The sequence below is a fragment of the Lagenorhynchus albirostris genome, chromosome 1 (genome assembly GCF_949774975.1).
Source record: "Lagenorhynchus albirostris chromosome 1, mLagAlb1.1, whole genome shotgun sequence".
NCBI lineage: Eukaryota > Metazoa > Chordata > Mammalia > Artiodactyla > Delphinidae > Lagenorhynchus > Lagenorhynchus albirostris.
This window is the reverse complement of record NC_083095.1, coordinates 28442300-28455891: the sequence shown is the minus strand read 5'-3', so window position 1 is coordinate 28455891 and position 13592 is coordinate 28442300. Positions and strand designations below refer to the sequence as shown.

Sequence of the window (13592 nt, the reverse complement as noted above, 5' to 3'; positions counted from 1 at the left end):
TCTGAGTCTGTCCACAAGCACTACTGCTGCCAGGCCTCTCCCCTCCATCCTGCCGCACCTCCTCATTGGTGGAAAGGACAATTTCCCCTAGCCAATCACTCGTCCTAACACCTGACTCCGCCCCCTCAGTCCCAGACCTGGGGGTATGCGATTGGTCAGAAGTGATAGAGCTCTCGCCGCCCCCCTCCACCTCAACAAATTCTGTTGGCGGAGGTGGGGAAGCCGCCCCTGACTTGGGTACTCTATATTGAGCACACGGGGAAGCCGCCCCCGAACCCAGAACCGGGATTGGCCACAGGCACAACCGCGGCCCCACCCACTGAAGAAAGTAAATAAGATCCTGCAAGAATTTTGCAGTAGCTCCGCCTCACCCACGGCGCGAGGGGGTATGGCAAGCACTGGGGGCTGAGCCATGGAAACATTGCCCTATGGGGCGGGGAAACTAGACGAGGCCGTGTGTTGGGGATAGGGTTTCTCTTTGGGGGCGTGGTTTATGGATCCTTGCTTTCCCGCCGACGGTTGGCCACGTCACGTGACATGGGTTGGAAGATGGCGTCTCCCACAGACGGTAAGAGCCGGTTTAGGGACCCTTCGCCTGCAACCTCCTTCTGTGTTCTCCTGGGAACTTCCACTCTCCGTCTGCCCCTCGAACTTACATATCTTTCGTGGGCTCTCCTTTCCCTTCCACTTCTTTTCCATGGAAGGTGGGTGCATCTTCAGTTCGCCGGTTCTTCACAGCGGCTCTGGAGGTGCCCAGTTTCTCTGCAATGTACCAGGCGGGTGGAGGAGGGCACCTGCTTGGGACCCTTTCTGGGCAAAAGGACGAGAGTCGCCTTGGTCCTCCGCCCTGGTCCGCTTTAGTACGCTAAAGCCCCATTTGGGTGAGGCTGAGGGCCGAGGAGGACATACTGCAGAGGAAAGGAGGCGCCTTAGTGTAGCTTTCCCCTCCGGGCGCCCCATTGAAGGGTCGATTCTCCTCTTTTTGAGCATCCGGAACGATTCTCTTAAGCGCTTGCTAGGGTTGGTGGCTGACTTCATCCCGGGATTGAACCGCAAGAGAAACGTGACTCTCTCCTGTCTGCTTAGATTGGGACCGTTGCCCTGGCGGCTAAGGAAGAGACCCTCTCGGTCCCTCGCAGTGAGAGTCCCGAGGAAAATGAGAATTGAGCTTTCTAGCGTAGTCATGCACACGTCTCAACCTCTGTAGCTTCTGCTTTATGTGTTGTTTCTTAAGTCTGAGTGAATGAACGATTTCTGCTTATATGTTGTCTAAGAGGCAAGTCATCTCAGATAGTAATTGAGTGGTTTTGGTATACCCACAGGGTTTTGCGCTCCGTTCTGCTTTAGGGTTAGGATCTTGCAGTCATTTCTGGACTCACTTAATTCTTGCTTCGACCACCTCCATCCCTGCGTCCATTTCACTGATAGTTAGTTTTCTGTCAAACAAAGGTATTTTGTGTTTGGAAGGAATCTTGGAAGTTCGTTTCAGGAATGAGGAAATTGAGGCCAGGAAAGCTATACTGAGATCCTACTATATGAAAGGCGTTCTTCTAGGTGCTTTGGGAAAGGAAAAGATTAATCAAACACGTAAACACTTTTGCAGTTTCAGGTCTCATTTAAATGTCACCTCCCAGAGAGGCTTTCCCAGAACACAGTATCTGGAGTTGCCCTTCTTCACCATTATTCACTTTCTCTGTACCTTCATCGACAGAATAGTTATTATGTTAACTTTGCCCTTTTCACACCAGATTGTAAATTCCAAGTCTGTCTTGTTCATAGTTGGATCCCAGGGCTTAGCACAGTGCCTGGCAAGCAGTAGGCCTTCAATTCACGTTTATTGAAAGACTGATTAGATACATGCATAAATAATAAATTACTTAGTTTTAAGTTTAACTGAGTCTTAAGTTTTTTGAGCACGGGTACATACTGTATAAGAAATTATGGGTGTTGGGAGTCAAAAGAGATTATTTTGCCTGGGTGCTCTCTTGTTAAAATGTCCTTTCCCCGCCCCTCAGGAAAAAAAAAAGGGCATTTAAAAAATCAACCAAGGGAATGGGGAGTTATTGTTTAATGGGTACAGACTTTCAGTTTGAGAAGATGAAAAAGTTCTGGTGATGGATGGTGACGATGGTTGCACAACAATGTGAATGTACTTAATGCCACTGAACTGTACACTTAAAACTGATTAAAATGGTAAATTTTATGTATAATTTACCACAGTTTTAAAAAAAACCAGCCAAGTGATAGCAGTAGAAGTAATTGCTCTTAAAATTTTTAGCTTATTACTAAGTTGTCTTTATATTTAGAAGTTTTGTTCCTTATGTTTGATTTTTCCCCTGTCTTCTCTCAATTTCTTTTCCTCTCTTTGGCCATGAAGAATACTGGAAATGTATTTTTTTCCTTTGGTCTTTTAGCCATATCCACTCTCACTCAATGTGCACTCTAGATTTTTAAAACTTTTCATGCTCATCTTTTACAGAGCTTCACCCTCTCCCTGTAATCTTTTTAATCTGACAAAATCAAGTTGAGCACTTTGAACTTAAATTTAGCTTCTAAATAAGTATCTTATCCTAAAATATTCCACTGCCTAGCTCTCTCACTTCTATTTTTAGTGTTCCACCTGTTTCTGTCTTTAAGATTTAAAATTATCACCATTAAATTATCTTGCTATGAAAAAAAGTTTAGGTCATTTAGTGTTTCTCTCTTTTTTTTTTTTTGGTACGCTGGCCTCTCACTGTTGTGTCCTCTCCCGTTGCGGAGCACAGACTCCGGACGCGCAGGCTCAGCGGCCATGGCTTACGGGCCTAGCCGCTCCGCGGCATGTGAGTTGCTCCGTGGCATGTGGGTTCCTCCCGGACCGTGGCACGAACCCGCGTCCCCTGCATCGGCAGGCGGACTCTCAACCACTGAGCCACCAGGGAAGCCCTAGTGTTTCTCTTTTTAACGCTAAAATTGCTGGGACATCTTTGAAAAGGAGAAAATTGAAATCTAAGTAAAGCCATTAATTACTTAATGTATGAGAATAACACTCACAGTAGAGTCTGAGTTATGCCCCAGATTGTGGTATCATAGGGTCACACTTGTTGGTTATTGGATCCTACTCTCAATAAGTTTATTTTGTTATGGTTGAACTTTCCATCAGTAACATTCCTTGGGAATTTGAAAATTGGCATTTTGTGTTTCACACAGCTTTTTTTGGTTGCCATTTTTGGATGCTTTAGTTAGGCAATTTATTAGAGTTGAGTTCTTTCCCAATTAGAATGCTATTGGAAATTCACTTAAATATATAGGTTCAGCTAACATCCATCTTCTCATAATGATACAATAAAAAGAAAAGAAAGAAGAATAAAGGAAAAAAATTTTTCTCCTTTTGATGAAAACTCTTAGGATTTGCTCTCTTAACTTTCCTGTATATCATACAGCAGTGTTAGCTATAGTCATCATTACACCCCTAGTACTTATTTACCTTATGACTGGAAGTTTGTACCTTTTGACCACTTTCCTCCAATTACCCCTCTTCTTACCCCCCACTTCTGGTAACCACAAGTGTGATCTCTTTTCTATGAGTTTACTTGTTTGCTTGTTTTAGATTGCACATATAAGTGAGATCATACAGTGTTTTTCTGTCTCTGTTTTATTTCACTTAGCATAATGCCTTCAAGGTCCATCCAGGTTGTTGCAAATGATAGGATTTCCTCATTTATATATGGTCGAATAATATTCCATTGTGTGTGTGTGTATTTTCACAATGTCTTCATCCATCAACGGACACTTAGGTTGTTCCCATGTCTTGACTATTGTAAATAATCCTGCTATGAACATGGGGTCCCTGAGAATGTTTGGGAAAAAAAATTAGTTTAGAGAAAAGCACATGTTGACAAATTTTATAAATATGTATGTTTTCTGGGGAGTGAGTCCATAACTTTTTTTTCAGATCTTCAAAAATGTGGCTTACCCAGAAAACGTTAAGAACCATTGTTTATATCATTAAATCAACCAATTTATGCAGCTAATTAGTATACCGAGCACACAATATGTACTCAACAAATGTTAACTGTCGTTTTGTTTTTTTTTAATTAGTTTATTTGGTTGTGCCAGGTCTTAGTTGTGGCAGGCGGGCTCCTTAATTGCGGCAGGTGGACTCCTTAGTTGTGGCATGCGAACTCTTAGTTGTGGCATGCATGTGGGATCTAGTTCCCTGACCAGGGTTGAACCCAGGCCCCCTGCATTGGGAGCATGGAGTCTTAACCACTGTGCCACCAGGGAAGTCCCTAACTGTTGTCATTAATATTGAGCACCTACTGTGTACCAGGGCAAGAATGGAGAGGAAATGGTGTTGAAGAATTAGGCAGGGGCTGGATCATGTAGGATTTTATAGGTCACAATAGATGTGCATTCATGAATTTAGCTGGGAAGAAGTCCTTTAAGCTGGAGAGTGGCGTGAACTGATTGACATTTTAAAAAAAATCTGTCTGGCTACTTTGTGGAGTGTAGATTTAGGGGTCAGGAGGGGGAGGGGTAAGAATGGGAGCAGGGAGACCTATTAAGAGGCTATTGAAGTAGTCCAGGAGAGAAGCTATGGTTCCTTGGTTAATTAATGTGATTTCATGGTGTGTTTTAGAGGGACAAACTACTGGACTTACTAATGGGTTGGTTATGGAAGAGTGAAGGAAAGGGAGGCATGAAGGATGACACCTGGGTTTTTGGTTTGAGAACTGGAGTTGATGGTGGTGCTATTTATTGAGACGGAGAAGACTGGGGGATTATGGTTTTTCACACATGTTAATAGAGAGAGATGTCAAGTAGCCACTTAGATATATAACTCCAAAGTCCGGGGAAAGATTAGGGCTGGAAGTAGAAGTGTGAAGTCATTGGCATATAAATGGTCGTAAAGGCTATGGGACTAGATGAGATTTCTTTGGGAGACTTTTGGTAGGGAGTGAAGTCAGCCTAGGGTGGGCCCTGAGTGGAAGAGGAGACTGATGGAGTCAGTGAGGAAGGAGAAAAACCAGCATAATTGTTTTATAGAAGCTGCAAGTGGAGTGTTTGAAGGAGAGTGGTCAGTGGGTGGATGCTGCAAAGAGGTCACATAAGAGAGAACAGAGAAGTGACCACTTGATTTAGCAACATAGGTCATAGATAATCTTGACAACAGCCGTTTCCACACATGTAGGGGCAGAAGCCTGTTTGTTGTAGGTTAAGGAGAGAATGTAAGGTGAGGAAGTGGAGACAGCAGGAGGAACAACTCAAGAACTTTTGCAGTGAAGGAGGAGTGAGGAAGTCATGGGGTCAAGGAAGAGTATCTTCAAAGAAGGTAAATTCCAGAGCAGGCTTACTTGCTGAGTTGAGCCAGTAGAGAAAGGTAGAAACTGGTTGTGCAAGAGATTATTCAAGATCACATCTTTGACAAAGCAAGAGAAGATGGAATCCAGGGCCCTATCAGAGGAGTTTGTTTTTCTTGGGAGCAGGGATACTTCATTGATTGGGAGGAAAGTTCAAGAGTATGAGTAAAGATGCAGATGGCTTTGTTGACATTCATTTTTCCCAATACCCCACTAAAATATTGTTCTTGTTTTAGAGATGGGAAAATTAAGGTTTGATGAGGGAAATGACTTATTTGTGTAACATCATGGCTCAGTAGCATCAGTAGTCATAGAACTCAAATCTCTAGACTTCCAGGTGAGTGAGTGTTCCAGTTTGTTATGTTCTTTGAGATTGATATGTCATAAAATGTAAAATAATGTGTTTTGTATCTTCTTAGCTCATCTGAGTGTTTTGTTCTAGGGGCAGATCTGGAAGCATCTTTGCTAAGTTTTGAAAAACTTGACCGAGCTTCACCAGATCTTTGGCCAGAGCAATGTAAGTTCTTGGTTTCTTTATATCAAAATCAATGCAGGAGTGATTTCCCTGGTGGTGCAGTGGTTAAGAGTCTGCCTGCCAATGCAGGGGACATGGTTCAGTCCCTGGTCCAGGAAGATCCCACGTGCCGCCGAGCAACTAAGCCCGTGAGCCACAACTACTGAGCCTGCACTGTAGAGCCCATATGCCACAACTACTGAAGCCCACGTGCCTAGAGCCCTTGCTCCGCAACAAGAGAAGCCACCGCAGTGAGGAGCCCGCGCACCACAATGAAGAGTAGCCCCTGCTCGCCGCAACTAGAGAAAGCCCGTGTGCAGCAACAAAGACCCAATGCAGCCAAAAATAAATATTAATTAATTAATTAATTAAAAAAAAAGAAGCAGCAGCTCAAAAATCAATGCAGGAAAACCAGTGCTACTTTGAGGGAGATTTTTGAAGAGTTATCATTTAGCTGTAGTGATTAAAATTTTAATTTTACTTCAAAGGAAGAGACTGAATTCTGTGGTCTGGTGTTAAGAATAGCTCTTTGGTAGTTTAATTTTTTCTGAACACAGTGTGACTCAGGAAATGATAGAGAGCCTTTAAAAAAATAATTATTTTTGGGCTTCCCTGGTGGCGCAGTGGTTGAGAGTCCGCCTGCCGTTGCAGGGGACATGGGTTCGTGCCCCGGTCCGGGAAGATCCCACATGCCGCAGAGCGGCTGCGACCGTGAGCCATGGCCGCTGAGCCTGCGCATCCGGAGCCTGTGCTCCGCAACGGGAGAGGCCACAACAATGAGAGGCCCGCGTACTGCAAAAAAAAAAAAAAAAAAAAAATTATTATTATTTTTAAACTTCATCTGTAATGTGTCAGACAATACGAGATGCATAAAGTAATTCCTTACTTCAAGTATTCTGATAAAGTTAACTGCTGTTATAGTTTAGTACTGATATTTTGGACCTCTTTTTTTTAAATGCTTATGCAGATAGGCAAATAAATATTTTAAGTGTATAGAGAGTTTTTTGTTGTGTTATGATGAAGTCATATGTACAGTGATCTACAGCTTAACATATTCTACCTAGTAACTTATTAATGGATCTTTCCAGGTTGATAGGTATAGACTTACTTCATTTTTTAAAAATATTTCATTGTATAGATCTACTACAGCTTATGTATTCATACCCTATATGGAAACCTAAGTTATATCCAAGTTTTGATGTTACAAACAATTTAACAATGTATATCCTTGCACATATATCTTTGTGCATATGAAAGAGGATGACTGTGGATGGGAGTACCCATTTCCTTACATACTAGCCAGTATTGGATGTTACTGATATTCATTATTTTTAGTTTATATTTCTTTATTAGTGAGATTGAACCTTATTTTTAAATACCTGATTTTTATTTTTCTCTTTTTTAATATGATTCTTTCTGTGAGATATTTAAATAAACAATTGGATTGATAGAATAGCATACCTAAAAAGGAAATTTTAGGTAAGAGATATTAGATCTCACCACCGTCTTATTCAGCTAACTCCTGATCCTTTGAAGTTCAGTTGAGGCATTATTTTCTCTGAGAAACTTTTCCTGCCTCCTCAGTCTGATTTAGATTTTCATTTTTTGTCCTCCCATAGCAACTGGTATTTTTCTTGAAGCACTTAAAAAATGTTATAGTTATTGATTTACTCTGTCTCTTCTTCCAGACTATAAACTCCTGGAAGACAAGGCTGTTTTCTCATTTGAATCCTCTATGTAAGAGACACTAAAATGTTTACTGAATGACTAATGTTGTGCTTTTTCTTTTTAGTACCAGGTGTTGCTGAATTTGCAGCTTCCTTCAAAAGCGTAAGTAATATCTTACTTACCTAATGAAGTTTTCCCAACATTTTGCTTCTGGGTAAAATCTCAACTATCTGTTATTTCTTTATTTTCAAGAATAATGTCATAGCCTTCAAAATATTTTGTAACCACAGCCCTGGAAATCTGTTTATATTATCATCATGTTAATGATGTTCATGCTCTATTTTGATATTTTGACCTTTGACTATTAGCCTCTTCTCTCAGCTTAAAAGATTTTAAGGTAAGGCAGTTGAAATATTTAATGTAATGCCAGTATTCTTTTTGCCCAAACTATGATTTTGAAGCTTTTCTCTTTTGTTTATGTGATGCATTATGACTTTAACTTATACCTCCCTAGAGGATTTTGAAATTTCTCAGTGGCTCATCAGAAACTGAAGGAAGACATTCATTAGAGCCACAACTTTTCCGTTTCCAGGACAGCAGACATTGTGCTAGATGCTCTAAATATGTTCTCTTATATATTCCCACAACCAGGAAAATATGATGATTATAATATTAGCTAGCACGTGCATGATGCATACCATATGCCAGGCACTGTTCTAAGTACTTTACGTACATTATTTAGTGTTTACAAAACCATGTGAGGGGGACTTCCCTGGCAGTCCAGTGGTTAGGACTCGGCACTTTCACTGCCAGCGGCCCCAGGTTCAATCCCTGATTGGGGAACTAAGATCCTGCAAGCTGCATGGTGCAGCCAAAAAAAAAAAAAAAAACAGAAAAAGAATAAACATATGAGGTATAGGTACTATTATTATCCCTATTTTACAGACAAAGAAATAGACACAAAGAGGTTAAGTAGGTTACCCAAGATCATAGGCTGTAAATAGCAGAACCAGGCTTTGAGCCCATAAGTCTAATTACTAGCATCCATATTCATTATACCAGACCTAAAAGCATTTGTGCCCAAAGTTAAAAGCACTGACTGGCAGAGAAACTTGGAAGTTAAGTTACTTGCCCAAGTCCTAGTGAGTGACAGGCCAGGATTTGAGCACAGATCTGTCTGATTCCAAAGCTAATGCTCTTTCTAGTAACAAATTGGGGATTTGTAATATAACTCTCTTAGTACCTTACCATATGCTTAGCATTCTCCACTCATTAATAGGGTTAAAGGTGCTGAGTTAAATATTAAGGCCCTTCTTCTGGGCCTGTGGCTTTCAGGTCCTATGAGCATGTTTGTTCAAAGGGAGTCTGACTTTGTAGCCTCTTTCATTTTTTTCAGGAGCTAGGGTTGTATGAAAGCTGGAGTGTGCCACTTTAGCGTCCAGGAAGGCCTGAGCATGAGGAGTACAGGATAGCATAGGGCTTTGGAGTCAGACACACTTGGATTTGAGTCCTGAATCTGCTACTTTACTATCTGTGACATGAGCAAGTTTCCTAACTTTTTCTTTTTTTTTTTTTTTGTGGTACGGGGACCTCTCACTGCTATGGCCTCTCCCGTTGCGGAGCACAGGCTCCGGACGCACAGGCTCAGCGGCCATGGCTCACGGGCCCAGCTGCTTCGCGGCATGTGGGATCCTCCTGGACTGGGGCACGAACCCGTGTGCCCTGCATCGGCAGGCGGACTCTCAACCACTGCGCCACCAGGGAAGCCCTCCTAACATTTCTGAGCCTTAGTTTTCTCATCTGAAAGTACCTCATAGAACTTAGTATAAAATGCCATAATGCATGTAAAACACTTTGCATACTGCCAAGAACTAATAAACAGTACATTGTAGCTATTATTATTAGATCAGATTTTATCTAGTAGATTGAGTAGAAAGTACCTGATTTAATTTTCTTAAATTCTCATTCATAATGAATTTTTAGTTTAGTTAATTATATGCGTTACAACTAAGTACTTTAAGTTGTAAATATAAATAAGTGGTTTTTTGAAAACTTTTATTAGAGCATGGTGTTTTTTGAAAATCTGATTAAATATCTACACTTTTTCCCTAGAAGTATGCACATATATATTGAGTTTTGTTTCTAGGGGTTCAGGGCCATCCCAGGGCCCCAGGTTAAGATCCCCTGGTATAGTCCGATTCCCTGCTGGAGTAGAAGTGGTGAATTTGACCTAGAGCCTTCAAGGTAAGGTAGTATAGAGTAGTGGTTTTTGAACTCAGACTTCATGGGTTTTGAATCCTGGCTCCAATAGCTTTGTGACCTGAGGCAAGTGATTTATAATCTTCCTATACATCTGTTTTTTTTTAATTTGTAAAATGAGGAGGATAATAATACCTGTTTCATAGGGTTGATTTGGAAATTAAATGACATGATGCATATAAAGTGTTCTGCTTGTCACAGAGTGCCAAATAAATGTTAATTTTTAAAAAAGGAAAAGGAATAAATAAGTCCTGGATTTGTAATGTACAGCATGGTGACTATAGTTAGTAATGCTGTATTGCATATTTGAAAGTTGCTAAGAGAATAGATCTTAAAAGTTCTCATCACAAGAAAAAAATTTTTGTAGCCATGTATGGTGATAGATGTTAACTGGACTTATTGTGGCAATCATTTCACAATTCACACAAATATTGAATTATTATGCTATACACCGGAAACTAATATAATGTTATATGGCAGTTTTACTTCAATTAAAAAAAAAGAAAAAGAGGGCTTCCCTGGTGGCGCAGTGGTTGAGAGTCCGCCTGCCGATGCAGAGGACACAGGTTCGTGCCCCCGTCCGAGAAGATCCCACATGCCGCGGAGCGGCTGGGCCCGTGAGCCATGGCCACTGATCCTGCGCGTCCGGAGCCTGTGCTCCACGACGGGAGGCCACAACAGTGAGAGGCCCGCATACTGCAAAAAAAAATAAAAATAAATAAATAATAAAAAATACATATGTAATGCCCTTGCTCCATTCTTTCCACGGGACCCTCTCCCAGACCCTGATATTCTAAATCAGTACATCTGGGTTATGGCCTAGTTGTCTGTATTTTTTTATAGTTACACAGATGATTCTCATGTGCAACCAGGATTGAAAACTGTTACTCCAAAGCTATTCCAAGAATGGGTTCTCTTTCATGTTTTGTAAGTTCACTTTCAGAAATGAAAAGAAACTTAAAATTCTAAAGTTTTCTGAAATGTTTACAATAAAATGAAATTTCAAGTAATGATCATTCCAATCTTCTCTCATTCAGATTGAAGATTTTCTCATTTTTGGTTCTTCTTTGAATCTTCTCCTCTGCCAGAGAATGTTACTTCCTGATTATTGTTTCAAACAGTTCAGTTGGAGGCTTTCATCAGTACTGAATTTCAAGTAATTTCTTTCACAACTCTACCAATCTTTTATGCATACAACAGTAACAGTGGTCAGACCTAATTCTTCCAAGATCATTTCTTTAAAACCAGCTTTTAAAGATGAGCAGTATTATTTTCTAAGGGTTTTATTTGTAGGCCATATCTGAACCTGGAGAAATCTAGGTCTTTGAAATTATAATTTGCCAGTATTTTCAAACAACCTAAAGGCTGTGTGAAAAACTCCTTTTCTTATAAGAAAGAAGAGTAGGGTCTCTTCATACTTTGCGTATATCTGAATGGATATATTCTTATTTTCTGACAGCCTATTACTAGCTCTCCACCCAAATGGATGGCTGAAATAGAACGTGACGATATCGACATGTTGAAAGGTAAGCAGTGCTGGTGACGTTTAACCTTTAACCTGACATTTATGCTCCTCAACAAACTACCATTCCAATTTTTCTCTCATTATTCCCTTACCAGTATTCTTGGCTTCAAATTGCCTATTTAACCATCCTTATTCATGGTTCTTCATGTCTAAATGCCCTTCTCTACTTTTCCATGTGTAGAAATCCTGCCAATTCAAGACTCAGTAATAATGATTTCTTCTGCTGCTAAATTCCTTTAATATTAACTTTATTTTGTATGATGCTTAGAGTTAAGTAAAAGTTCTCACATAAATTTTCTTATTTAATTCTTATACAGGTTCTGTGAGTTAGGTATGATATCTAAGTTTTGGAGGTTAACTTAACCAAGGTTTATTAGAAAGAGTTAAAATTTAAACCCTGATCTTTTTTTTTTTTTTTTTTTTTTCCGCGGGCCTCTCACTGTTGTGGCCTCTCCCGTTGTGGAGCACAGGCTCCGGACGCGCAGGCTCAGTGGCCGTGGCTCACGGGCCCAGCCGCTCCACGGCATGTGGGATCTTCTCGGATCGGGGCACGAACCCGCATCCCCTGCATTAGCAGGCAGACTCTCAACCACTGCGCCACCAGGGAAGCTGCAAACCATGATCTTTTTAAGACTAGTCTCTTACCGCTATAACACAAGTGCTTTATTTAGGATTTACTGCCATATATTGCTGCCAGGACTATTAACTGACAGCCCCTTAGTGGGTTAAGAGCTGTCTTTTAGTTCTTTCTATCTCATCAGTTTCTCTCATAAAGAATACTGTAAGTAGTGAATATTGTTGTCTGATAAATGACTTGGAACTCAACCACAAAGTAGAAATTTAAATTAAAAAACATTAATTTTCCTTGATTTTGCTCTACTTTATTTAATTTTTTTATCATCCTTCTGGTGATAAGATCCATGATGGTTGTGAAGTAATAGACTGAAGTTAAGGTAAAAAATCTGGGATTCTTAAGCTATTTAAGCAGCTGAACAGATCAAGAAAGCCTACTTATGCCAGATATAGATAATGAGTGTGGCATGATAAGTTGCAGAAAATAACACCTCTATTTGATTTCAGAAGTAATTCATTCTTCTGCATGAAATGCTTAAAAGCAGATCCCCTCCTCCAGCCAAGGGAAAATTAAGTCTCAAGGGCATCTCGGGTTCATTGTTGTAATGTTCCAAACAGACATTTATATAATATCCCATCAGCATGTATTTTCTAAGGAAACTTTAAAGTTTTAGTAAGGGATCAGAGCATTATGTTTCATGCAAATTGACCTATGTCTAAAACCTAAAAGGAATTGGGTGCTATTTAAAGGAAAATCTCAGAAAGTAAGTTTTTATTTTAAGTATACTGTCTTCTTATCTGGTAAACGTAAAAATTTTTATAGGAATTTGATTTGAAGGTAAAGTTTGGATTAATATTTAGTCTTTGTTTTCTAAACTTAGGGAAATAGGGAAGAGTGTTTTATTGCTGTTTTATTAATTGGAATAATGAGGACTTGTAAATGACAGTGAGACAGAGATCTGTCTGTAGGCTTTCTCAGTTCTGTGTCGGATCACAAGTTTCATATTTTAATGGTGTATTCATTTTGTGTGATTGGCAAAATGAATGTAATAAAAGGATCCTCAGGATAAAACACATAATTTGCTATTGTGTCTATGATGACTCTCTTCTCATTAAGTGGGTAAGCTCATCTGAGGCATTTTGCAGTGGTGGAAAATTCACTGGTATGCCTGTGTGTGTGTGTGTGTGTGTGTGTGTGTAGGGGGAATGATTGGATGAGAAGAGATGAATCCATTTTCTATTTTTCTATAGGAATTAAACTTGAAAACATTTATAACAAGGATTTGCAACCTGAATGAGTTGTTACTAGAAAGCAGTGGAAAGAAATGGTAATGAAATAAATGATTCTGTTTCAGAACTGGGGAGCCTCACCACAGCTAATTTGATGGAGAAGGTACGAGGCCTTCAGAACCTGGCCTATCAGTTGGGGCTGGATGAATGTGAGTACCCAGATCACATTTATTCAGGGTTGCATGTTGTATATTTCGTGATGAGTTCTGTCATAATTCAGAAAGTATCTTTATTAGGTGTTTTAAAGGTAAGAAGCCATTGTAATCAAAAGTATGCCACTTATGATAGAGTGTGCTGGAATAATTACTGAGTTTACTAGGTTACAAGTTGTTTCTCGCCGTACAATGAAAATATATTGGAAACTCTTAGAGTTTTAAGTGATAGAATGTTGTCAAACTAGCTTAAGCAAAAGAAGGATTTT

The 13592-nt window shown here is 40.1% G+C and overlaps 1 protein-coding gene across 9 annotated transcripts in view; it reads left to right on the top strand.

The window, feature by feature from the left end:
• Positions 1-418: 418 nt before the first annotated feature.
• LIN52 (lin-52 DREAM MuvB core complex component) overlaps positions 419-13592 on the top strand; it is a 118844-nt gene continuing 105670 nt past the window's right edge. For 3 of the 9 annotated variants that reach the window (XR_009543539.1, XM_060166494.1, XM_060166547.1), the window contains exons 1-5: positions 420-568; positions 5785-5859; positions 7649-7686; positions 11243-11309; positions 13237-13320. Coding sequence is in view for 6 of the 9 variants with exons in the window: in XM_060166494.1 (XP_060022477.1) it covers positions 538-568; positions 5785-5859; positions 7649-7686; positions 11243-11309; positions 13237-13320 (295 nt within the window). In the remaining 3 variants the exon portion in view is untranslated. Of the gene's footprint in view, positions 569-658; positions 705-5784; positions 5860-7648; positions 7687-11242; positions 11310-13236; positions 13321-13592 lie in introns of those variants that run through there. The other 6 variants (XR_009543537.1, XR_009543536.1, XM_060166500.1 and 3 more) reach the window with 4 other exon arrangements.